This window comes from Hyla sarda, chromosome 4 (genome assembly GCF_029499605.1).
Source record: "Hyla sarda isolate aHylSar1 chromosome 4, aHylSar1.hap1, whole genome shotgun sequence".
In the NCBI taxonomy this organism is placed as follows: domain Eukaryota; kingdom Metazoa; phylum Chordata; class Amphibia; order Anura; family Hylidae; genus Hyla; species Hyla sarda.
In genome coordinates this window covers 165,161,430-165,188,470 of record NC_079192.1, presented here as the reverse complement: position 1 = coordinate 165,188,470, position 27,041 = coordinate 165,161,430, and the positions used below count along the sequence as shown (strand labels likewise).

At 42.6% G+C, this 27,041-nt stretch overlaps 2 protein-coding genes across 3 annotated transcripts in view; one reads left to right on the top strand and one right to left on the bottom strand.

Annotated features, from left to right (window-relative positions):
* LOC130368644 (long-chain fatty acid transport protein 2-like) overlaps window positions 1-27,041 on the top strand; it is a 320,594-nt gene that overhangs the window by 73,023 nt on the left and 220,530 nt on the right. The gene's annotated exons all lie outside the window — the stretch shown is intronic.
* LOC130367418 (serine-rich adhesin for platelets-like) overlaps window positions 1-27,041 on the bottom strand; it is a 122,709-nt gene that overhangs the window by 42,325 nt on the left and 53,343 nt on the right. Inside the window, exons 6-8 of the mRNA XM_056569836.1 lie at window positions 23,861-23,931; window positions 8,846-13,710; window positions 7,941-8,002 (exon numbers count right to left, since the gene is read on the bottom strand). Coding sequence (XP_056425811.1) covers window positions 7,941-8,002; window positions 8,846-13,710; window positions 23,861-23,931 — 4,998 coding nt within the window. The remainder of the gene's footprint in view (window positions 1-7,940; window positions 8,003-8,845; window positions 13,711-23,860; window positions 23,932-27,041) is intronic.

Sequence of the window (27,041 nt, the reverse complement as noted above, 5' to 3'; positions counted from 1 at the left end):
AGTAGTAAGGAGATTACATGAAGAGGAGGTTTGTTACAGTGTGTCACCCCAGTAGTAAGGAGATTACATGAGTAGCTTGTTTGTTACAGTGTGTCACACCAGTAGTAAGGAGATTACATCGGGAGGGGGTTTGTTACTTTGCGTCACCCTAGTAGTAGGGAGATTACATGAGGAGGAGATTTGTTACAGTTTGTCCCCTCAGTAATAAGGAGATTACATGAGGAGGAGGAGGTTTGTTACAGTGTGTCACCTCAGTAGTAAGGTAAATACATGAGGTGGAGGTTCATTACAGTGTGTCACCCCAGTATTAAGGAAATTCCATTAGGAGGTTTGTTACAGTGTGTCACCCCATTAGTAAGGATATTACATGAGGAGCAGGTTTGTTACAGTGTGTCACACCTGTAGTAAGGAGATTACATGGGAAGGGGGTTTGTTACTTTGTGTCACCCCAGTAGTAGGGAGATTACATGAGGAGGAGGTTTGTTACAGTGTGCCCCCCCCCCCCAGTAGTAAGTAGATTACATGAGGAGGTGGTTTGTTACAGTGTGTCATCCCAGTAGTAAGGATATTACATGAGGAGCAGGTTTGTTATAGTGTGTCACCCCAGTAGTAAGGAGATTACATGAGGAGCAGGTTTGTTACAGTGGGTCACCCAAGTAGTAAGGAGATTACAAGGGGAGGGGGTTTGTTACAGTGTGTCACCCCAGTAGTAAGGAGATTACATGAGGAGGAGGTTTGTTATAGTGTGTCACCCAAGTAGTAAGGTGATTACATAAGGAGGAGGTTTGTTACAGTGTGTCACCCCAGTAGTAAGGTAATTACATGAGGAGGAGGTTTGTTACAGTGTGTCACCCCAGTAGTAAGAAGATTACATGAGGAGGAGGTTTGTTACAGTGTGTCACCCCAGTAGTAAGGTGATTACATAAGGAGGGTTTTGTTACAGTGTATTATCAGAATGATAACCCCTTAAGAACATTGGAGGATATATATAAAAGACCTGTGCAGAGGAAAAGTGGAGCAGTTACCCATAGCAACCAACCAGATCGCTTTTTTCATTTTTCAGAGGCCTTTTTAAAAAATAAAGAAGCCATCTGATCGTTTGCTATGGGCAAATGGTCAACTTATCCTCTGCACAGGTTTTAATAAATCTCCCCCATTAGACGTGAATATACATCTTGGTGCCCTGGTACTTAATGCACCAGGAAGTACACTTACATCCTGAGCAGCAGACCAACTATCAAGCGAGTGCAGGAGCTGTCAGCAGACACGCACTTACAGTCAATGACAGAGAACGGCGTTCTTGTTTTTCTCCTTCATTAACCCCTTAAGTGTCGTAATCATGACACTTAAGCGCTGCAATCAGTGTCCCCCTAAACTGATTAGCTACTCCGCGACATGTATGTGGGGGTCCAATCAGTTTGCTCCCCTGTTGGAGGTCCTCTCACCTGCTCCATGTGGGTCCTGGCTCCAATCTGCAGATCACCAATTACACTGAGTAATGCTATGCAACAGCGAAGCATTACTCAGTGTAAGCAATCTGAAGATTGTATGTAAAAGTTCCCTATGTGGGACCTTAAAAATCATATTGACCACCCAGAATAAAGATGGTATATAATTTTTACCATAAAGTGCCCTCCAAATAAACAAACCCCTCCCCAAAAGTAGCAAAATTGCATTTTTCATTTCAATTTTCTTCACAAATTATATATATATATATATATATTTGGTTGCGCTATAGATTTTATAGTAAAATGAGTGATGTTATTACAAAGCACAATTGGTCGTGCATAAACAAGCCTGATATGGGTCTGTGGATGGTAAAATGAGTTATAGCTCTTATAAAGTGAAGAGGAAAAATATCAAAACGTAAAAAAAGTTAACTTTCTGTGTCTTCAAAATGGGCTGTGTCCTTAATTCTATGAAGGGTTTGTTACAGTTTGTTATCAGAAAGGTAATTTGTTACAGTGTGTACTCTTGAGTGACAGTCACCCAGGGCCGTCACCACCACATTAGGAATGCAGCCAACCTCTACCACATTAACAGGGCAATGGCTGCTGGGAGTAGACGTGCTGAGACAGTCACGTCTGCTAGAATACATCGGGTCCTCTGCTGCCCACCAATGAGGAGTAGACCAGCCACTACTGTGGAGTTGGACTGTGATGGTAACTAACTTCAGTCAGGGCCTACTGCCATATAGGGGCTATACAGGAGGGATGGTAATCTCTACAGGGGGCATTATTACTGTTTGTGGCACTATATGTGCTGGAAAACTGCAGAGCCTTAAATATTTGTCTTGCAGGTTCTGTGGAGACGAGTTGTAGCTGGAATTAATCGTCATGACATTCTGGGCCAGATTGAGAAGAAAAAGGAAAGTAGCTGACTCTGATCAGAGAAGACGTCACATGCAAGTCACCTGATGTAACTGCATATAATCGCTTATATGGTCTGCAGAGCCTGTGTGCAGCTGATATCTACCATTATATGGTCATCGTATATGGGGATATCTGTAGAAATGGGGGTAGTGGGCAGTAGTTACCTCTGTTCTCTCCTTCTCTGGCTACTGTATATGGTCCTATGTATTCACATGACATAACCTTAAACTTCGGTTATATTACCTGTCAAACAGAGATGCCAACATATACTGCAGTGTAGTGGCAATGTCCCTATTTACTTTTGTGGCCTAAACATAGTCAAGGGCTAGTGTCTATGTTTAGTCCATTTTCTGCATGTATATGTTTACTTAGTGTGACTCCTGTACAGCACTGTACAGCAGCACAGCAGACCACACTTTTTCAACATATACATGCTGGAAATGGACTAAAAGTTGACTACGTTTAGGCCATTAAAGTAAAATAGACCACTGCTAGTATACCACAGTATGTGTTGGCAACCCTTTTTGTATATTCTAAGCGTAAGTTTAACCCCTTAAGGACCAGGCCATTTTACAACTTAAGGACCAGAGTGGTTTTTGCAAATCTGACCACTGTCACTTTAAACATTAATAACTCTGGAATGCTTTTAGTTATCATTCTGATTCCGAGATAGTTTTTTAGTGACATATTCTACTTTAGTGGTAAAATTTTATGGTAACTTGCATCCTTTCTCGGTGAAAAATCCCCAAATTTGATGAAAAAAATGAAAATTTTGCATTTTTCTAACTTTGAAGCTCTCTGCTTGTAAGGAAAAGGGATATTCAAAAAAAAAATTTTTTTTGGTTCACATATACAATATGTCTACTTTATGTTTGCATCATAAAATTTATGAGTTTTTACTTTTGGAAGACACCAGAGGGCTTCAAAGTTCAGCAGCAATTTTGAAATTTTTCACAAAATTTTCAAACTTACTATTTTTCAGGGACCAGTTCAGTTTTGAAGTGGATTTGAAGGGTCTTCATCTTAGAAATACCCCATAAATGACCCCATTATAAAAACCGCACCCCCCAAAGTATTCAAAATGACATTTAGTAAGTGTTTTAACTAGGGATGCACCGATATATCGGCGGCCGATACATATCGGCCGAAAATAGCTATTTTCGGTAAAATGCCGAAACAACAAAAAATGTGCCGATAATGACCCACCTCCCCTGCCCGCCCACAGCACAAGTTACAAACACTGCCAGTGGCAGAGGCACTCGTGGGGGGTGCAGGGGGGGCCGGCCGCACCGGGCGCAACATCTGGGGGGGGGGGGGTGGGCGTTCTCCGGGATAGGAATACTTTTTATGTGCCCGGGCCGGCTCCCGTGTGTGGCTGCAGGCGGGGGCCGGCCAGAGCATATGAAAACTAATACCAGGGGGCCTCCAGCTGTTGTGAAACTACAACTCCCAGCATGCCCGGACCGGCAAAGGCTGTCCGGGCATGCTGGGAGTTGTAGTTTCACAACAGCTGGAGGCCCCCTGGTTTTTAGTATACAGTATTAGTTTTTATATGCTCTGGCCGTCCCCCGCCTGCAGCCACACACGGGAGCCGGCCCGGGCACATAAAAAGAAGTATTCCTATCCCGGACATCCCTGTGTCCCGAAAAATCTTTTCGGGACATAAGGATGTCCGACGGTCACTCACCATTCCCCGGCGTTCTCCTGCGATCCTCCTTCGGTCCCTCGCTTCTCCGCCTCTATGGTCGTACGTCAGTGACGTCCCGTGCGTACAACCATAGAAATCGTCGCAGGAGAACGCGCGCTGGCCGGGGCCTGGTAAGTGACCGCGTCATCTTCTTGATCCAGTCACCGCTCCTCCGGTCCCGGCACCTACTGCTATAGTCCATAGGCCATAGCAGTAGATGTGACCCCGGGCCGGAGGAGCGGTGACCGGAACACTGTGGGGGCAGCAGTACAGACATACAACCTCCAGCCATACACTGTATATGGCTGGAAGCTGTATGTCTGTGGGGTGGGGGGAGCTGCCTACTATTGTGGGGGAACTGCTGACCTAATGTGGGGGAGCTGCCTAATATTGTTGGGGTGGAGCTGCCTAATATTGTTGGGGGGAGCTGCCTGATATTGTGGGGGGGAGCTGCCTAATATTGTTGGGGGGAGCTGCCTAATATTGTTGGGGGGGAGCTGCCTAATATTGTGGGGGGGAGCTGCCTAATATTGTGGGGGGGAGCTGCCTAATATTGTGGGGGGGAGCTGCCTAATATTGTGGGGGGGAGCTGCCTAATATTGTGTGGGAACTGCCTACTATTGTTGGGGGGAGCTGCCTACTATTGTTGGGAACCTGCCTACTATTGTGGGGGAACTGCTGACCTAATGTGGGGGGAGCTGCCTAATATTGTTGGGGTGGAGCTGCCTAATATTGTGGGGGGGGAGCTGCCTAATATTGTGGGGGGGAGCTGCCTAATATTGTGGGGGGGGGGGCTGCCTAATATTGTGGGGGGGAGCTGCCTAATATTGTGTGGGAACTGCCTACTATTGTTGGGGGGAGCTGCCTACTATTGTGGGGAACCTGCCTACTATTGTGTGGGAAATGCTGACCTAATATGGGGGAGCTGCCTACTATTGCGGGGAACCTGCCTACTATTGTGGGGGAGCTGCCTACTATTGTGGGGGAACTCCCGACCTATTGTGGGGGAGCTGGCAATCTAATGTGGGGGAATCTAATCTAATCTAATGAGCGGAGCGCTGCGATTTACCAGAAGACGGGGAGAAGTCATTTTCGGTATCGGTTTCGGCCGGACATTTTTTTTTTATTTTGGTTTCGTTTCGGTTCTGAAATTTCCTTTTCGGTGCACCTCTAGTTTTAACCCTTTAGGGGTTTCACAGGAATAGCAGCAAAGTGAAGGAGAAAATTCAAAATCTTAATTTTTTACACTCGCATGTTCTTGTAGACCCAATTTTAGAATTTTTGCAAGGGGTAAAAGGAGAAAATTTTTACTTGTATTTGAAACCCAATTTCTCTCGAGTAAGCACATACCTCATATGTCTATGTTAATTGTTCAGCAGGCGTAGTAGAGGGCTCAGAAGGGAAGGAGCGACAAATGGTTTTTGGGGGGCTTTAGGAAGCCCCTATGGTGCCAGGACAGCAAAAAAAAAAAAACACATGGCATACCATTTTGAAACTAGACCCCTCGGGGAACTTAACAAAGGGTAAAGTGAACCTTAATACCCCACAGGTGATTCACGACTTTTGCATATGTAAACATTTTTTTTACCTAAAATGCTTGGTTTCCCAAAAATTTTACATTTTTAAAAAGGGTAATAACAGAAAATACCCCCCAAAATTTGTAACACAATTTCTCCTGAGAACGGTGATACCCCATATGTGGCCCTAAACTGTTGCCTTGAAATACGACAGGGCTCCAAAGTGAGAGTGCCATACGCATTTGAGGCCTAAATTAGGGACTTGCATAGGGGTGGACATAGGGGTATTCTACGCCAGTGATTCCCAAACAGGGTGCCTCCAGCTGTTGTAAAACTCCCAGCATGCCTGGACAGTCAGTGTCAGTCAGTCAGGCAATACTGGGAGTAGTTGTTTTGCAACAGATGGAGGCTCCGTTTTGGGAAACAGTGGCGTACCAGACATTTTTCATTTTTATTGGGCAGGGGAGGGGGGCTGTGTAGGGGTATGTGTATATGTAGTGTTTTTTACTTTTTATTTTATTTTGTGTTAGTGTAGTGTAGTGTTTTTAGGGTACAGTCGCATGGGCAGGGGTTCACAGTAATTTCTCGCTGGCAGTTTTAGCTGCGGCAGAAAATATGCCGCAGCTCAAACTTGCAGCCAGATACTTACTGTAAACCTCCGCCCATGTGAGTGTACCCTGTACATTCACATTGGGGGGGAGAAACATCCAGCTGTTGCAAAACTACAACTCCCAGCATGAACGGTCTATCAGTGCATGCTGGGAGTTGTAGTTTTGCAACAGCTGGAGGCACACTGGTTGTGAAACACCGAGTTTGGTAACAAACTCAGTGTTTTGCAACCAGTGTGCCTTCAGCTGTTGCAAAAGCTACAACCCCCAGCATGTACGGACAGCGGAAGGGCATGCTGGGTCTTGTAGTTATGCAACAGCTGGAGGCATACTACTTTGGCTGGGGATGCTGGGGATTGTAGTTATGCAACAGCTGGAGACACTGGTTTGCTACTTAACTCAGTGTTTCACAACCAATGTGCCTTCAGCTGTTGCAAAACTGCAACTCTCAGCAGTCACCGACAGCCAACGGGCATGCTGGGAGTTGTAGTTATGCAACCAGCAGATGCACCACTACAACTCCCAGCATGCACTTTAGCTGATTGTGCAAGCTGGGAGTTGTAGTTATACAACAGCTGAAGGTACACTTTTCCATAGAAAAAATGTGCCTCCAGCTGTTGCAAAACTATAAGTCCCAGCATGCCCATAAGGGAATGCTGGGAGTTGTGTTGGTCTGCCTCCTGCTGTTGCATAACTACAGCTCCCAGCATGCCCTTTTTGCATGCTGGGAGCTGTTGCTAAGCAACAGCAGGAGGCTGTCACTCACCTCCTACTGCTGCTCCAGGACACAGGTCAGTCCCTCGCCGCCGCCACTGCTCCTGGGGCCCCGATCCCAACATTGATGCCGGGGATTGGGGTCCCCAGCTCCCGGGGTCTTCTTCCCGCACCCGCTCACGTCCTCCGGAAGAGGGGTGGAGCGGGTTGCGGGAGTGACACCCGCAGCAGGTACCCTGATTGGTCAGCCCCGATTAGCCAGTAATTCCGGGTCACCAGGTCACTGGAGACCCGATTCACCTGGAATCGCCGCAGATCGCTGGGCTGAATTGTCCAGCGATCTGCGGCCATCGCCGACATGGGGGGGGTCATCATGACCCCCCTGGGCAATATGCCGCGATGCCCGCTGAACGATTTCAGCAGGCATCGGGCACCGGCTCCCCTCTGGCTAGCGGCGGGGGGCCGGGAATGGACAGGACGTACTCCTACGTCCTCGGTCCTTAAGGACTCGGAAATGGGGGCGTAGGAGTCTGTCCATTGTCCTTAAGGGGTTAAAGGGGTACTCCGGCCCTAAGACATTTTATCCCCTGGGATTCCGCAGTCCCATTTACACTGCAGAATTTCCACATCCGTCTTTACACTGCGGAAATTCCGCATTCTGCATTCCGCATAAAGAAAGGTCCTGTCCTAAATTTATGCGTAATTTGAATGTGAAAGCCCATTGAAGTGGATGGGGATTTTTTTTTTCTCAGCAAAATGAGGAATTGATGCAAATTTTGTGCAGAATTCGCATGGAATTTATGGGGCTTCCGCATGAAATTTAACAAAAGCAATGAATGAAAAGCACCTTTTTCTGAGCACAGAGAATTCATGCAGAATTCCGTGCCTTTCTGCAGATTTGAGGTGTGAACATAGCCTAACTGTCATCACCTGCTTAGAAAATATGGGCCTCTGGTAATAAGAATTGTATCACAGTGTATAATTAAGAACATTATCTGTTGGATGTTGTACAAAAATAAATAGCTCAAAATGACTTAGTTACCTGAATCCTGTCACGGTAACATTCTTAAAATTATCATATTGCTTTCTATAAATATTTGTCATCTAAAATAAAAGAGAAAATAAAAATGATGTTATATTTACAGGTATATGGTATCATGCAATTGTTACTTAGTATGTGTGCCCACCAGTGCATGTTGAACATCAAACATCCCCAAACATATAATGTCATATGAAACCTCTGAAATGAATTGTTTTATAATGAGTTTTAATACAACATTTGCAGATTATTTTCACATTGTTTAAATAAACATAATAGTCTTTGGGAGTTAAACCTTCTAAGGACACAAGCAAGATCCTTGCTTTTGCTTCAAGTTTGCCCCGCTGAAGTACTCCTTTAATAATTCTTAATTTTTTTAGCACACACAGATTCTGCAGCACTTTACACTCAAATTGCTCCCTGTTCCCATTGGAGCTCACAATCTAAATCTATAAGTATGTTGAAGTATGGGAGGAATCCAGAGCACCTGGAGGAAACCCCACAAACACGGGGAGCAGATACAAGATCTTTACAGATGTTGTCCTTGGTGGGATTTGAAACCAGGACACCAGCGCTGCAAGGCAACAGTGCTAACCACTGAGCCACTCTGAGCTTAAATTTAGAAAGAAGGAAGAAAAAAAAAAATACCACACATATATGGAATATAAATGGAATATTTCATAAGCACTTAATGCTGAAAGGGGTGACAATCCCTTGCAGACAAGTAGTAATGTTTCATTAATCTGCATTATAGTAGATGGAGACTTAGAAACAGTAAGATGGAGTGACTGTTCTCTTGACTATATATTTTGAATAGTTTATGAATAGTTATATAAAGACAATTGTTTGCAACATAAGCCTGTAAAAATTGTTGGTATTTATATAGCATATTATTAAAACTTCCTTACCTCATTCTCCACATTAGTCTTAAGCTCAAGGAATTTAGATGAAGATGTGTTCTTTAAATCATCAGTAAAGTTTCTATTAACAATCTTAAATTCCAAAGGGACAGCCACAATAGATATACCAGTTGTTACTTTTATGGTTACTGTGCTGACTGAGCTAGATGTAGTTGTTGTAATGTTGGTTGTTGTTGTATTTTGTGATGGACTTGAGATATCAGTAACTGATGATGAGCTTGTGCTGTTTGATGTTAATGTAGTCAATGATAACGTTGAATTTAAGGAAGTTGTATCTTTAAATGAAGTTGAGATGTTTGATGATAATGATGAAGTTGTATCATTAATCGATAACGTGGTTGCTGATTGAATTGAGGTATTGGAGGCTGATGAAGTTAACAGTATTGTCGAACTGTTAGATGGTGATAATGTTACTTGAGACAGGACTGATGTATTCAAAGATTGCCATGTTTGTGATGTTAATACAGTTGAAATTGGTGTTAATGTTGAAGTATTGGAAGGTGAAGAAGTTGGAAATGGTGTTGTAATGTTGAAGGCTGTTGACATTGCTTGTGATGTTGACACAGTTGAACTTATTGGTAATGTTGAAGTATTAGATGGTAAAGAAGTTGGCAAGGATGTTATAATATTAGTATTTGTTGATATTGCTTGAGACGATGCTGATGTGTTGGAAGTTTGCGTTGCTTGTGATGTTGACACAGTTGAACTTATTGGTAATGTTGAAGTATTAGATGGTGAAGAAGTTGGCAAAGATGTTGTAATATTAGTATTTGTTGACATTGCTTGAGACGATGCTGATGTGTTGGAAGTTTGCGTTGCTTGTGATGTTGACACAGTTGAACTTATTGGTAATGTTGAAGTATTAGCTGGTGAAGAAGTTGGCAAGGATGTTGTAATATTAGGATTTGTTGATATTGCTTGAGACGATGCTGATGTGTTGGAAGTTTGCGTTGCTTGTGATGTTGACACAGTTGAACTTATTGGTAATGTTGAAGTATTAGATGGGGAAGAAGTTGGCAAGGATGTTGTAATATTAGTATTTGTTGATATTTCTTGAGATGATGCTGATGTGTTGGAAGTTTGCGTTGCTTGTGATGTTGACACAGTTGAACTTATTGGTAATGTTAAAGTATTAGATGGTGAAGAAGTTGGCAAAGATGTTGTAATATTAGGATTTGTTGATATTGCTTGAGACGATGCTGATGTGTTGGAAGTTTGCGTTGCTTGTGACGTTGACACAGTTGAACTTATTGGTAATGTTGAAGTATTAGATGGTGAAGAAGTTGGCAAGGATGTTGTAATATTAGTATTTGTTGATACTGCTTGAGACGATGCTGATGTGTTGGAAGTTTGCGTTGCTTGTGATGTTGACACAGTTGAACTTATTGGTAATGTTGAAGTATTAGATGATGAAGAAGTTGGCAAGGATGTTGTAATATTAGTATTTGTTGATATTGCTTGGGATGATGCTGATGTGTTGGAAGTTTGCGTTGCTTGTGATGTTGACACAGTTGAACTTATTGGTAATGTTAAAGTATTAGATGGTGAAGAAGTTGGCAAAGATGTTGTAATATTAGGATTTGTTGATATAGCTTGAGACGATGCTGATGTGTTGGAAGTTTGCGTTGCTTGTGATGTTGACACAGTTGAACTTATTGGTAATGTTGAAGTATTAGATGGTGAAGAAGTTGGCAAGGATGTTGTAATATTAGTATTTGTTGATATTGCTTGAGACGATGCTGATGTGTTGGAAGTTTGCGTTGCTTGTGATGTTGACACAGTTGAACTTATTGGTAATGTTGAAGCATTAGATGGTGAAGAAGTTGGCAAAGATGTTGTAATATTAGTATTTGTTGATATTGCTTGAGACGATGCTGATGTGTTGGAAGTTTGCGTTGCTTGTGATGTTGACACAGTTGAACTTATTGGTAATGTTGAAGTATTAGATGGTGAAGAAGTTGGCAAAGATGTTGTAATATTAGTATTTGTTGATATTGCTTGAGACGATGCTGATGTGTTGGAAGTTTGCATTGCTTGTGACGCTGACACAGTTGAACTTATTGGTAATGTTGAAGTATTAGATGGTGAAGAAGTTGGCAAGGATGTTGTAATATTAGTATTTGTTGATATTGCTTGAGATGATGCTGATGTGTTGGAAGTTTGCGTTGCTTGTGATGTTGACACAGTTGAACTTATTGGTAATGTTGAAGTATTAGATGGTGAAGAAGTTGGCAAGGATGTTGTAATATTAGTATTTGTTGATATTGCTTGAGACGATGCTGATGTGTTGGAAGTTTGCGTTGCTTGTGATGTTGACACAGTTGAACTTATTGGTAATGTTGAAGTATTAGATGGTGAAGAAGTTGGCAAGGATGTTGTAATATTAGTATTTGTTGATATTGCTTGAGATGATGCTGATGTGTTGGAAGTTTGCGTTGCTTGTGATGTTGACACAGTTGAACTTATTGGTAATGTTGAAGTATTTGATGATGAAGAAGTTGGCAAGGATGTTGTAATATTAGTATTTGTTGATATTGCTTGAGACGATGCTGATGTGTTGGAAGTTTGCGTTGCTTGTGACGTTGACACAGTTGAACTTATTGGTAATGTTGAAGTATTAGATGGTGAAGAAGTTGGCAAGGATGTTGTAATATTAGTATTTGTTGATATTGCATGAGACGATGCTGATGTGTTGGAAGTTTGCATTGCTTGTGATGTGGATACAGTTGAACTTATTGGTAATGTTGAAGTATTAGATGGTGAAGAAGTTGGCAAGAATGTTGCAATATTAGTATTTGTTGATATTGCTTGAGACGATGTTGATGTGTTGGAAGTTTGTGTTGCTTGTGATGTTGACACAGTTGAACTTATTGGTACTGATGAAGTATTAGATGGTGCAGAAGTTGGCAAGGATGTAATATCAGATATTGTTGACGTTGCTTGGGGTGATGCTGACGTGTTGGTAGTTTGCACTGCTTGAGATGTTGACACAGTTGAACTTATTGGTAATGTTGAAGTATTAGATGGTGAAGAAGTTGGCAAGGATGTTGTAATATTAGTATTTGTTGATATTGCTGTAGACGATGCTGATGTGTTGGAAGTTTGCGTTGCTTGTGATGTTGACACAGTTGAACTTATTGGTAATGATGAAGTATTATATGGTGAAGAAGTTGGCAAGGATGTAATATCAGATATTGTTGACATTGCTTGGGGTGATGCTGACGTGTTGGTAGTTTGCACTGCTTGTGATGTTGACACAGTTGAACTTATTGGTAATGTTGAAGTATTTGATGTTGAAGTAGTTGAAAAGGATGTTGTAATATCAGTCATGGTTGATGTTGCTTGAGAATATGCTAATGTGTTGGAAGTTTGGGTTGCTTGTGATGTCGATACAGTTGAACCTATTGATAATGTTGAATTATTAGATGAAGAAGTTGGCAAGGAGGTAATATCAGATATTGTTGATGTTGCTTGGGGTGATGCTGATGTGTTGGTTGCTTGCACTGCTTGAAATGTTGACACTGTTGAACTTATGGATGATGTTGAAGTATTGGATGGTGAAGAATTTGGCAAGGATGTTGTAATTTCAGGTGTTGTTGACATTGCTTGGGGTGATGCTAATGTGTTGGTAGCTTGCACTGCTTGTGATGTTGATATAGTTGAACTAATTATTAATGTTGAAGTATTGGATTGTAAAGAAGTTGAAAAGGATGTTGTAATATCAGTCATGTTTGATGTCACTTGAGACGATGTTGATGTGCTGGAAGTCTGCGATGCTTGTGATGTCGACACAGTTGACCTTATTGGTAATGTTGAAGTATTGGATGGTGAAGAAGTTGGCAAGGATGTTGTAATGTAAGGTATTGTTGACATTGCTTGGGGTGATGCTGACATGTGGGTAGCGTGTACTCCTTGTGATGTTGACACAGTTGAACTTATTAATAATGCTGAAGCATTCGATGGTGAAGAAGTTGGCAAGAAGGTTGTAATATCAGATATTGTTGGTGTTGCTTGAGGTGATGCTGAGGTGTTAGTAGCCTGTGCTGCTTGTGATGTTGAAAAGATTGAGCTTATTGGTAATGTTGAAGTATTAGATAGTGAAGAAGTAGACAAGAATGTTTTAATATCCGGTATTGATGTTGCTTGGGGTGATGCTGACGTGTTGGTAGCTTGCGCTGCTTGTGATGTTGACACAGTGGAGCCTATTAACAATGTTAAAGTATTGGATGGTGAAGAAGTTGGCAAGGATGTGGTAATATCAGATATTGTTGATGTTGCTTGGGGTATTGGTGATGTATTGGAAGCTTCTATTGCTTGTGCTGTTGATACAGCTGATGTTATTGATAATGTTGATGTATTGTGTGGTGAAGAGGATGGCAAGGGCATTGTAATATTTGATGTTGTTAATAGAACTGGTGATGATGTTGGTGTGTTGGATGGCTGACTTGCTTGTAACGTAGATGAGATTGTGGATGCTGATGTACCTAGTGTTAAGGTTACAGCATTAGATGTTAATACAGTTGATGATAGCGTAGAAGTATTAGGGGGTAATGAAGTTGTGAGTAGTGTAGTAATATTGGATGTTGTTATTAAGGTAAGTGGTGATGATGTTGATATGGGTGGTGGTAATGCAGTGGAAGTAGAGTTTGTGCTTTGTGAAGCTGATGTTTCTGTTAATGCTACATTTGTCAATGTATCCAAAGCTGTTGTGGTCAAAACTTTTGTAGTATTGACTACTATAGCTGATATAGTGGTAGAGTTAAAGATTGTTGTGGCTGATGTTGAAGTATCTCTAAAGGTAGAGCTTGTTGCAGTCTCATCAGTCGTTGTTGCTATGATATTTCCTCTGGACACTGTAAGTACAATAAATATAGTGTTAATAATGATATATTTAAATAAACATTGATGTAGGTAATCTACCAAGCATGAATGACAGTTGACCAATCAATTCATGGTGTGTAGTGTTTATTAGATCATATTACAATCTTTTATCCAACATAGCTAAGGTTACAAAATTTCAGATAAACTTTGTGATATTACACCTATGCTCTTTAAATTGATATTCTAAATCAGCTGGGAGAAGGGCATTTGCAGAGCAGGGATTTATTTTTGAAGCATTATAAAACATGTCATTAATGAACTAAATACATTACTCCAAAACAGAAAATGCTAGAAACTAAAGCAGTGTACGCATCTCTGGGGTCATGTGTAAGTGTGTAACTGGGACTGCTAGAAGATGGACTAGTGTGTAGGTTTCTAAAAGTCTTACTTCCTTAGATTGAAATGGGGTACTTTAAAAAAAAAATCAATATTATGTACAAATCAGCTGGTGCCTGTTAAACATATATATAAATGACCTCCTACTTAACAAATTAAAGCCTTCCAGCACTTATCAACTTTTGTATGCATCTATGGAAGTAGTGTAGTTCTTACCAATCAGACACAGTACTCTCTGCTGCCACCTATGTATGTGTTAAGAACTGTCCACAGCAGGAGCAAATGTCCATAGAAAACCTCTCCTGCTCTGGACAGTTCCTGACACATACAGAGGTTAAAGCACACAGTGTTAAAACTGTAAAGAACTACATGACTCCCCTTGGACAGCTTATAAGTACTTGGGGGCTCATACAGACATCATATACTAATCTTTATAGTTTTCTGGCATCAGGTGATTAGAAAAGAATTTAGTTTTTCCCAATATCCCTTTAAAAGTGTTTTCTGAAAGTCAAATATTAAAAAATGTTTGGTGGAGATCTGATCCAAGGGTACAAACTGATGAGAAAAATAAGAGGGACCAGGGCCGCCGTCAGGGGTGTACAGCCAGTACCCCAGTAAGGGGCCCGGCCCCCGCTGCATCCCCCTGCAGGAGCCACAGCACAGAAGAGGCGGACTGATGGTGGGGCAGTGGAGCATGAGGGGGCACGCCGCGGCCAACACTGTTTTCTTTCTTCTTCTTTTTTTAAATTAAACATTCAGCCTTCTGGCCCTTTAAAACCAGTGCAGGGGCTGCGGCCACACTGACTCTCTGGGAGAGCAGAGAGACAAGTTCCTCCTCCTACCCACTCCCACCCCCCTCTCTCCCCCCATGGTCCTCTTCGTGCAACCCTATTGGTGGAGCAGGAGGGTGCTTTGCTTCCTGCTCTACCACAGACTCTGACTTCCACACTGCTGAGGACTTCCTCTGACCACCACTGGTGCCACCCTTAAGAGTAAGTTACTTTCTGGGGGAGAAGGCAGGTTGCAGTTTGGGGACCAGTAGTAGGTAAAAGGGCACTAGCTCAGTGCTTCCGAACCAGGGTGTCTCCAGCTGTAGAACTACAACTCCCAGCATGCCTTTGGTTGTGTGGGAATGCTGGGAGTTGTAGTTTTCCAACAGCTTGAAGTACCCTGGCTGAGAAACACTGCTCTATCTATCTATCTATCTATCTATCTATCTATCCATTTATCTAATTATCTATCTCATATATCTATCTATGAATCTATCTGTGGTTGCCCAGTACAGAAGTGGCCCTTCTGTACACTATTTGGTCCTTTCAGGTGGACTCAGTTCCAGTCCCCTGTCCCCCACACTCCTCAGGAATCTCATCACACTATTGTCTATATAAATGGTTAATGTATTGTATTTAACCTCTTCAGGACACAGGGCGTATGGATACGCCCTGCATTCCGAGTCCTTAAGGACCGAGGGCGTATCCATACGCCCGTGGGAAATCCGGTCCCCACCGCTAGCCGGTTGGGGACCGGAGCCGGATGCCTGCTGAAATCATTCAGCAGTCACCCTGGCACATCGCCCGGGGGGTCCTGAGACCCCCCCATGTCGGCGATCGGAGAAAATCGCATGTCAATTTAGACATGCGATTTTCTCCAATTCCGGGCTGATCGGGTCTCTGGTGACCCTATCACCCGGAAAATAGGGCTGATCGGACCCCGATCAGCCTAAAGGATTGGAGTGAGATCGCAAAGCTGCGATCTACTCCTATCCCCTGCCATTACTCAGAACGGAGTTCTGACCAATGGCAGCACAGGACAGGGGGTTGCCATGGCAACCCCCCGTTCTGCCCGCCCCTGGATGTCGAGGGGCTCTGGGAAGAAGATGGAGGCCGTACCTGCAGGAGAAGATGCCTGGGGACCTGGGATCTTCGCTGGAGCCTGCAGGATCCTGATAAGGTAGGGAATCGACAGTGGGGGGGGGGGGGGGGGAATTGAAAGTGAAAGTAAATAGATCTTTACTGTGGCAACCACTAGGGGGCCAAACTGCAACTCCCAGCATGCCCAGAGAGCCAAAGGCTGTCTGGGCATGCTGGAAGTTGTAGTTTTGCAACATCTGGAGGGTCACAGTTTGGAGACCACTGTTACAGTGGTGCCCAAACAGTAGCCCTCCAGATGTTGCCAAACTACAACTCTCAGCATGCCTCGGCTGCCCAGGCATGCTGGGAGTTGTAGTTCTGTAACATCTGTCCCTTCAGATTTAGCAATGTTCATGACATTTTTGAAAATTGCTGCTCTACTTTGAAGCCCTCTAATTTTTTCAAAAAGCAAAAGTATGTCCATTTTACGATGCCAACATAAAGTGGACATATTGTGTTTGTGAAGAAAAATAACATTTATTTGGAATATCCATTTTCCTTACAAGCAGAGAGCTTCAAAGTTAGAAAAATGCAAAATTTTCAAAATTTTCATGAAATTTTGGGATTTTTCACCAAAAAAGGATGCAATTAACGCCGAAAATTTACCACCAAAATAAAGTAGAATATGTCACGAAAAAACAATCTCAGAATCAGAATATTCGGTAAAAGCGTTTTCGCGTTATTAATTTGTAAAGTGACGGTGGTCAGAATTGTGAAAAAGGGCTCAGTCCTTAAGGTGAAAAAGGGCTGCGTCCTTAAGGGGTTAAGTGCCTTTACCTTTAAGTCCTGTTGTTAAGCTATGTAACCAGGGAAGGTGTTAGTGACCAGGTGACTTGTGGGTGACCTATAGGACCCCTCCAAATTACGTCTCCGGTGTAGTGCCGAGTGTCAGCCAATTGAATGTGATGGGGCTGTGATACTCAAGCACTGAAAAGTGCTGAGAACTTTGTACTCCCCTTATACCTGCTCCAGAACCACTAGTGGCGGTAGCCAGACCTATACCATCACCATCCCCTGTTCCAGCCCCAATGCAACCCACTTTGCCTGTCATTACAGTCTCGGATCTAGAGAGTGTTAGGCAATTGACTAAGGCTGTTAAGGAGCTTGCCTCACAGCCTGCTCCACCTGACAGAGAACCGCCCTTGCCCAGGAAACCTGCCCCTGCTCCTGCCTCCTCAACCCAATAGATACTCGGGGACACAGAGACCTTTTTGCACCTATTGTAACAAGCCTGGCCATTGGAAAATGCAGTGCTGGGATTTAAATGGATTTACCCTGAGGTCGAGGATCGGCCCTCAGGAAAACAGTCACCAGGTCCAACCCTCGAACAACCAAAATCAGGACTTTCACTTTATGTTGCCTCCTGCCTTCTTGTAACAGTTGTTGTAGAAAATGTACCACTAGAGGCGTTAATAGATACATTGTCACAAGTGTCTACCATATCTAACTCCTTAACAATGCATGACGTATTTTTACGTTCTGCACCGACTCCCGCGATATAACGCGGGGTCGTACATTGACCCTGCGTCATATCAGGTCGGTCCCAGCAGCCATCAACCGGCGGGACCCGTGGCTAATACAGGACAACACCAATCGCGGTGATGCCCTGTATTAACCCTTCTGATGCGAAACTGAAAGTATCTCGGCAGCCCGGTTGGGCTGTTCGGTACAGCCGCGAACAGCTTACAGGACGCCGGAAGGATCCCTACCTGCCTTCTCGGTGTCCGATCGGAGAATGACTGCTTAGTGCCTAAGATCCAGGCAGGAGCAGTCAAGCGCCGATAACACTGATCAATGGCATGTTAATGCATGCCAGTGATCAGTGTAAAAGATCAGTGTGTGCAGTGTTATAGCCCCCTATGGGGCTATAACACTGCAAAAAAATAGTGGAAAAAAAAGTGTTAATAAATGTGATTTAACCCCTTCCCATAAAAAAAATAAAAATTGTGTAAATAAAAATAAACATATGTGGTATTGCCGCATGCGTAAATGTCCGAACTATAAAAATATATCGTTAATTAAACCGCACAGTCAATGGTGTACACGTAAAAAAAATTCCAAATTCCTCAATAGCGTATTTTTGGTCACTTATACAATTCAAAAATGAATAAAAAGCGATCAAAAAGTCTGATCAAAACAAAAATGATACCGATAAAAACTTCACGGCGCAAAAAATGAGCCCCAAACTGCCCCGTACACAGAAAAATAAAAAAGTTATAGGGGTCATAAAAGGACATTTTTAAACGTATACATTGTCCTGCATGTAGTTATGATTTTTTCCAGAAGTTCGACAAAATCAAACCTATATAAGTAGGGTATCATTTTAATCGTATGGACCTACAGAATAAAGATAAGGTGTAATTTTTACCAAAAAATGCACTGCGTAGAAATGGAAGCCCCCAAAATTTACAAAATGGCTCTTTTTCTTCATTTTTGTTGCACAATGATTTTTCTTTCTGTTTTGCAGTGGATTTTTGGGTAAAATGACTAATGTCACTGCAAAGTAGAGTTGGTGGTGGAAAAAAATAAGCCATAATATGAATTTTTAGGTGGAAAATTGAAAGGCTTATAATTTTTAAAAGGTAAGGAGGAAAAGACGAAAATGCAAAAACTGAAAAACTTCCTTAAAGGGGTACTCCGGCGCTTAGACATCTTATCCCCTATCCAAAAATGTGTTACTAGTCTAATGTTATGGGGAGAAGTAGCTCAAAGCTGAAGGGCCCCATTAGCATTTGGGTAGAGAGCCTCAGGCAGCCCGATCCGACCCAAGTATTATGTTTTCATCTTATTGTCCCAGTTCTCAAAACCCTAAAAACAAATGGAGCATGTACGGACGTTAATTGCTATGCCACATGGACTCTTTCCCCAGTTCATCAGCCCTGTGAAGGACATGGGATCAATGCCCCAGGAACTGTTTTGTTGTTTCTTTGCCTCAGTGGCCACCATTTATTCATCCACCCTCCAGGACTGGGCGCCGAGGACGGCTGTTGTTAAGAGGGGGAGTTTGTGGTAGCCCAGTACAGGAGTTGCTCCCCTGTACTATTGCTGCCCTGTAAGGTGGACTCTATTTCAGTGACCCCTGGTCCCCCCTTTCATCTATGTTCCCTAAATAATTAATAAGCACCTATGTTATCTAATGTAATGTGTATATATTGTTCTGTGCCTTTAACTCCCTAACGACGCAGGACATTAATGTTCATCCTGGTGAGGGGGTTTAATGCACCAAGACATACATTTACGTCCTGTACATAACCGCGAGCATCGGAGCGATGCCCGGATCCTGCGTGGCAGGTCCCAGCCAGGGACCAGCCAGGGACCTGCCAGTAATGGCCGACATCTGCGATCGCGCGGATGTCCGCCATTAACCCCTCAGATGCCGTGATCAATACAGATCGCGGCATCTGCAGCAATGTGGTCACTAAAATGGATGATTGGATCGTCCGCAGCACTGCCGTGGCAATCCGATCATCCAGAATGGCAGACGGAGGTCCCCTCACCTGCCTCCACTGCCTTCCACGGGTCTTCTGCTCTGGTCTGCGATCGAGCAGACCAGAGCAGAAGATGACCGATAACACTGATCATGCTATGCCCTATGCATAGCACTGAACAGTATTAGCAATCGAATGATTGCTATAAATAGTGGGGACTAGTTAAGTGTAAAAAAAGTAAAAAAAGATAAAAGTAAAAAAAAATTGAAAAACCCCTCCCCCAATAAAAATGTAAATTGTCCCATTTTCCCTATTTCGCCCCCAAAATATATACATATTTGGTATCACCGCGTGCATAAATATCAAAACTATTAAAATTTAATGTTAATGATAGCATACGGTGAACGTTGTGAACGTAAAAAAATAGAGCCTTTTTCTAGCATGGCTATACCCGTGTCACGAGCAGAGCTGGGATGGCAGGAGCTGCTCATGACACGGGGTATAGCCACGCCTATGTTCTACTTAAGAACGCTGAATAAACTGTTGCAGCAGGAGTCTCAGGTGTGTGCTCCGATATCCTTTTCTTATCTGACAGGTCAGGCACCTGGACACTGCCCAAGGCCGGGGTCCAAGAGAGGCCTGCAGCTACCAGCACCTTTTTTTATTTTCCTTAATCTACCTTAAGCCTACTTAAATGCTGGGCCGGGCCAGAAAAGGGGCCCGCTGCCATTCCCTAACTCCAAGTCTAAACCCCTACCACCTCCTACTCACTTAGATGCACAAAAAATAGCAGAGAGTCTGCCAAGGGGAACCACTATCTACTGGGGGCACTATCTACTGGGAGCATTATGTACCTGGGGGCATTACCTACCTTGGGGAACTACTTACTAGAGGCATGACCTACCAGGGGCAATAGCTACTGAGTAAACTACCTACTGGGGGCATTAGCGAACACAAAAAGAAGAAACTGGAGTGTATATACCATTAAAATCACAAAATCTTTATTATAACAATTGTTAAAATACACTACACATGGACGAGATGAATTGTAGAACAATACCTGGACTGCTGCCAAGGCACTAAATAATCATGTATCATGTAGCCAATAGCACTTATACCAAGAATAATATGACAATTCTCCCTGGACTACTAAACCAAATAAGCAGAGAGTCGGCTAACAAAGTATTAAATGTCAGAGACTATGAAGTGCATCCTGCATACTTTCAATAAATAATGAGTCCTGCTGCATCAAACCAACCTCCAATGTGCAAAAATAAGCAAGATGTAAACACATATTTTAAAAAGATGTGTTTAAAAAGTTAAGTGACCAGTGCTATATAGGAATGCCAATGGCTAAGTGCTCAGTGCTTACCCATCTTACCAATCAGCGTGCCTCGGCTCCCCAACGCTATTTCGTTCCCTACTTTTTCAAAGGTCTGCAGTCTCCAAGGCCGGGGTCCAAGAGAGGCCTGCCGCTACCAGCACCTTTTTTTTTTTCCTTAATCTACCTTAAGTCTACTTAACCCCTTAAGGACCAAGCCCATTTTCACCTTAAGGACCAGGCCAATTTTATTTTTGCATTTTCGTTTTTTCCTCCTCGTCTTCTAAAATCCTTAACTCTTTCATATTTCCATCTACAGACCCATATAAGGGCTTGTTTTTTGCATGACCAATTGTACTTTGTAATGAAACCTCTGATTTTGCCATAAAATATACGGTGAACCCCCTCAAAAAAAATTTAGGGAGGAAATTTATATGAAAACAACAATTTTGCAAATTTTGGAGGGTTTCGTTTTCACACTATACACTTTACGGTAAAAATGACATGTGTTCTTTATTCTGTGGGTCAATATGATTAAATTGATACCCATGGCTAGATACTTTTAGATTTTTGTACCGCTTAAAAAAAAAAATCTAAAACTTTTTGTACAAAATCAGTAATGTAAAATGGCCCTATGTTGACCACTTATAACTTTTTCATTTTTCCGTATATAGGGTGGTATGAGGGCTAATTTTTTGCACCGTCATCTGAACTTTTTATCGATACCACATTTGCATATATAAAACTTTTACATGATTTTTTATTAATTATTTTTAATAAAATGTGACAAAAAAGCAGCAGCATATTTTTTACGTTTACGTCGTTCACCGTACGGGATCATTAACATTATATTTTGATAGTTCGGACATTTACAAATGCGGCGATATCAAATATGTTTATTTAAAAAATATATGCTTTTTGGGGGTAAAATGGGATAAAAGGACAATTTTTATTTGTATTGGGGGAGGGGATTTTTCACTTTTTTTACTTTTTATTTTTATATTTTTCGACTTTTTTTTTTTTTACACTTTTTATGTCCCCATAGGGGACTATCTATAGCAATCATTTGATTGCTGATACTGTTCAGTGCTATGCATTGGACGTAGTACTGATCAGCATTATCGGCTATCTCCTGCTCTGGTCTACTCGATCTCAGATCAGAGCAGGAGACGCCGGGAGATGGCCGGAGCCAGGTGAGGGGACCTCCGGCCACCATTACAGATGATCAGATCACCGCGGCAGCTCTGCGGGCGATCAGATCATCTATTTTATTATGTGCATTGTCGCAGATGCCGTGATCTGTACAGATCACGGCATCTGAGGGGTTAATGGCGGACATCCGCATGATCGCGGATGGCGGCCATTACCGGTGAGTCCTCGGCTGATGATAGCAGCCGGAACCTACCGTGTACCGCCAAACCAGGACGTACATTTACGTCCGTGGTCGTTAAGGGGTTAAATGCTGGGCCGGGCCAGAAAAGGGGCCCGCTGCAATCCCCTAACTCCAAGTCTAAACCCCTACCACCCCCTACTCACTTAGATGCACAAACAAATAGCAGAGAGTCTGCCGAGGGGAACCACTATCTACTGGGAGCATTATGTACCTAGGGGCATTACTTATCTTGGGGAACTACTTAGTAGAGGCATGACCTACCAGGGGGCAATACCTACTGAGTAAACTACCTACTGGGGACATTACCTACCTGAGAAGCACTTAACCTTGGGGCATTACCTACCGGGGGGACCTAACTACTGGAGACGTGACCTACCTGGCGACACTATCTTCCGGTCGGCATTACCTACCTTGACCTACTGAGGGAACTAACTACTGGGGGCATTACCTACCTGGGGGGCACTAACTACTGGGGGAATTACCTACCTGTGGGCATTACCTACCTAGGGGCTCTACCTGCTGGCTACATTACCCAGAATCTACCTGGCAACATAACCTACTACCTACCTACTGAGGGCATTACGGACCTACTATAGTGGGAGTTCCCTACCTTACTGCTGGAGGCACTACCTATTAGAGGAGGAGAAATTACCCACCCACTACCACCCAATCCCTCTCTTCTTTACCCTTAACACATTTACCTACTCAGGGTACGCAGGGGCACATAGGGTAGGGAACAGGTGGGGAATGTGAAATCTGAAAAAGTGTGGAGCCTAATATGTTTGTTGTTTGGCAGATTCTGTGGAGGCATGGTTGAAAGAAGACTTTATTGAGGTCTGAGCAAGACAGAGAAGAAAAGGAAAGAGAACGACTCCATGAATACGCCTCCTATGAGTCAGTACATGTAACTGCACTGTAATCACTTATACGGTCTTCAGCGCATGTCCCTTCCTTCCTCATTGAACTAAAGGATATTGTTTTTCTTGTCCTGTGTTTAAAATTTTATTTTTCATAGACAATGGGATAGATAGCATGGGGGCCCTGAAGGTGGAATCATGGGCAGGCCACGGGGGTTTGGGGCCCAGGTCTTGGGCTGTGTAAGGGGCCCCAACATTTTTGGTGGCAGCCCTGACAGGGACACAGTGCTCCAACAGTTCCACAGGTGTTCATCCAGACACAGCAACGACCCCCTATTGGCAACTGTGTGTGCTGTTGCAGTTTACTGAAGCCCCCATGGCCCCAGGATTCAACCATGGGTCAGACCCCTCCAGTGGAAAATGAATGGCTCATCCTAAAGATCGACCTGCAATAATGATCTCCTGGGGAACCATTTTAAATCTGCTTACTGGTGCACCTTTACTCCAGTTTAAGCCTCTGTAGCTCCCTCAAAGTGATTTTTGACCTTTCGGCTCCTTTTGATGGGCGATCTTGTCTAGCAGTGTTCAGATAATATGATGCAGCTTTAATTTCTTTGCAACATATTCAACAGTGCTCATTGGGATATCAAAACACTTTGGTATTATTATTTTAAAGCCTTTTTTCTTACTTCTGCGCATCTAAAATGTTATTGCTATTTAATTTCTATTTATTAATATACAAGTGGAGACCGCTGTAAAAGTGTAAGCCATTTGTTATGGGAGTATTGTTCTTTTTTAAAAACTTAGAACTTCTATAGCATTTGGGTTGAATATATTTTAAAAAGTATTTAAAGTTTAAAAATCATGTTTTACTCACCAACCAGTAGCAGTAGAATAGATGTCCTCCACGAATTCATTGCTGAAAATACAATGTGATAGTTGCCGTGCCTAAAAATACACATGAAACATACGTTTAATACATGTGTTATGTAGACAGAGACCACAAAATATAGATTACATTTCTTTCCAACTACATGTGATGGTTGTATTGCAGCCTGAAAAATATTGCAAAGTTCTTGTATTCTTTTAACAACTGATAACATTTTGCAGCATGATGAACAGTTTTAAATGTTTTATATCTGTGCCTAATGGGGGACATGTATCAAAGATTTTACCCCTGTTTTGTGTTAAAAATTTTGCGCAAAATTTTGTGCAAGCTGTTTTTTTTGCGTCTTTTTTTTGTGTACATTCTGGTGGAGCATTTCCTCCAGATGTGTATGTTACGGTGTACCTTGGAGTGACATATTTAGTCCGCACGAATTTATTAACTGCGTGCATTTCATTTACCCGCAGAAATCTTGCGCAATGACCATATTTTTTACGCAAATATAAGCCATCTTGGACTGCACGTGGCAAGATGCTTTAAATCATCGATTTCATTTTTCAAAGAGTGGGGGTATGTGGAGATTACTATATTTGCCTGCAATTTATTAAACTTATTGCGCTTGATTGATAAATTTAGCGCATCTGCACATAATTTAGAATTCTGCAAAAGGGGTTGACTGCTTCTACCATACACAAATAATGACACATGTCCCTCAATGTCCCCATCCCTTAGTCAGCATGTATATGTGTTTGTGTATGTGTGTCTGTGTGGTCCGGGTCTTTGCTGGTTAAGCATCTGGATTTTGAATGTTTTTGTTTTTAGGAGGCCATGCATAACTTAGGGAGTACAGCAACATTACATTAAAAGACTTTGGAGCTTACTTATTAAAGGGGTACTCCAACAAAAAACATCTGTCCCCTAACCAAAGGATAGGGGATAAAATGGCTGATCGCACAGGTCCCCCTCTGGGGACCCCCGTGATCTCCGGCGCGGCACCCCTGTCATCCGTGCATGGAGTGAGCTCTACTTTGTGCCGGATGACTGATGACTACAGCCGCCATGCTCCCTCTATTCATGTCTTAGGAGGGGCTGTGAATGTAGGGGCTGTGGTGTGATGCCATGAACACAGGAGCTCCAAGCCTCTGTGTTCCCGACACCGCTGCTGGCGACCCGGAGATCGTGGGGGACCCCCACATTCAGACATCTTATCCCCTTCCTTTGGAGAGGGGATAAGATTTTTTTCTGGAGTACCCCATTAAAAGCATGTTTCCAACCTCCATGTCCACCTCTAACAATAAGTACTGGAGACCGTATACTGTACAATAATTTGATCAAGACTCTGATCTGATTGTAGAACTGCAGATAACTCTTTTATGAGTGTCTCCAAATTTCTGAGAACATTTCAGATACCTGACTCCTTTTACTGGTTTATCTCATAAATTCCTGCTGGTTATATTCTTAGTGCGATACCGTAAGAGCCCGGCAGATGGCAATATGACTTCATTTAAAGCCATTACACTTTACAATTTTAAAGGTTTTTTTATTCTTTCTCACTTATTACATTTTTCTTTTTTTTAACTCTGTACTCCAGCAATTTTAGCTGTCCTTTATTTTATATATTTTTCACTATGGTGAAAAGAAAACCTAAGCAACCAGAAACACTCATACTGAAGCCCTACTACTTAGGAAAGGACCAATAATATATGGAAGCATTAAAGGGGTACTCCGGCGCTTAGACATCTGCCTGATCGCGGGGGTTTCGCCGCTGGGGACCCCTGTGATCTTGCAACCCGCACCCCAGTTAAAATCAGTCCCCGGAGCGTGACTGCTGTCACGCCCCCTCCCATAGGCTTGCATTGAGGGGAGGAGCATGACGTCACACGGGGCAGAGGCGTGACATCACACGCCGCCTGCTCTGTGGTTGCCGGTAATCAGACCCGGAGCGAACACGCTCCGGGGACTGATTTTACCTGGGGTGCTGCGTGCAACATCACGGGGGTCCCCAGCGGTGGGACCCCCACGATCAGGCATCTTATCCCCTATCCTTTGGATAGGGGATAAGATGTCTAAGCGCCGGAGTACCCCTTTAACTCCTCTTCTCCCCAATAAAGGAAGATCTGATTCTGAACATTTTTTTTAAATCAACTGGTGCCATTAAGTTAAACAGATTTGTAAATTACTTCTATTTAAAAATCTTAATCTTTCCAGTACTTATCAGCTGCTGTATGATCCAGAGGAAGTTATTTCTTTTTAAAAAAAAAATTCTGTCTGACCACAGGGTTCTCTGCTGACACCTCTGTCCATGTCAGGAACTGTCCAGAGCAGGAGCAAATCCCTACAGAAAACCTCTCCTGCTCGGGACAGTTCCCGTCATGGACAGAGGTGTCAGCAGAGAGCACTGTGGTCAGACTGAAAAGAACTATACAACTTCCTAGAGCATAGAGCAGCTGATAAGTGCTGGAAGGATTAACATTTTTAAAATAGAAGTAATTTACAAATCTGTTTAACTTTCTGGCACCAATTGATTTACAAAAAAATATATGTTTTTCCCTGGAGTACACCTTTCACTCAAAACATTCACGTTCAATACTAATTCACCTGAAAAAATTATATATAAAGTGATCAAAGAGCCCAACTTAAAAAAAAATGTACTGATAAAAACTAGATATCATGGTCCTAAAATAAATTTGCCCTTTAAAATTTACACCATTTTTTAAAGTTTTTTCTCTAGAGTTTATTTGAAAACTGCCACTGCAGTTTATGAGCCAAAGTCAGAAGTGGATTTAGCAGGAAGGAGAAGTAGAAGTCCTTCCTTTATTTTTTTCATTCCTTTACACTTCTGGCTTTGGCCCAAAAACTGCACTGGCAGTTTTCCAAAAAAAATAAAAATAAATTTCAATAAAAACCTAGCGTAAAGATAGCTTGTCAGGTTTACGGTAAAGTGCATTGATATTCTTTTTTTGTCCATAAGACTCACGTATTAGAAAAATATTACTTTAGATTGTTTTGTATAAGCGGTGATGGTGGCATTTAGGGATACACTGGCTTTCACACTTATAAAATTAATATATGATATGTTTGATGGGGTTGTTATTGTAAATTGTACAATAAATAATGTAAACTACACTAATGCTGCCATATACGTTCCTAATAAGAAATAGGGTTTTTTTTT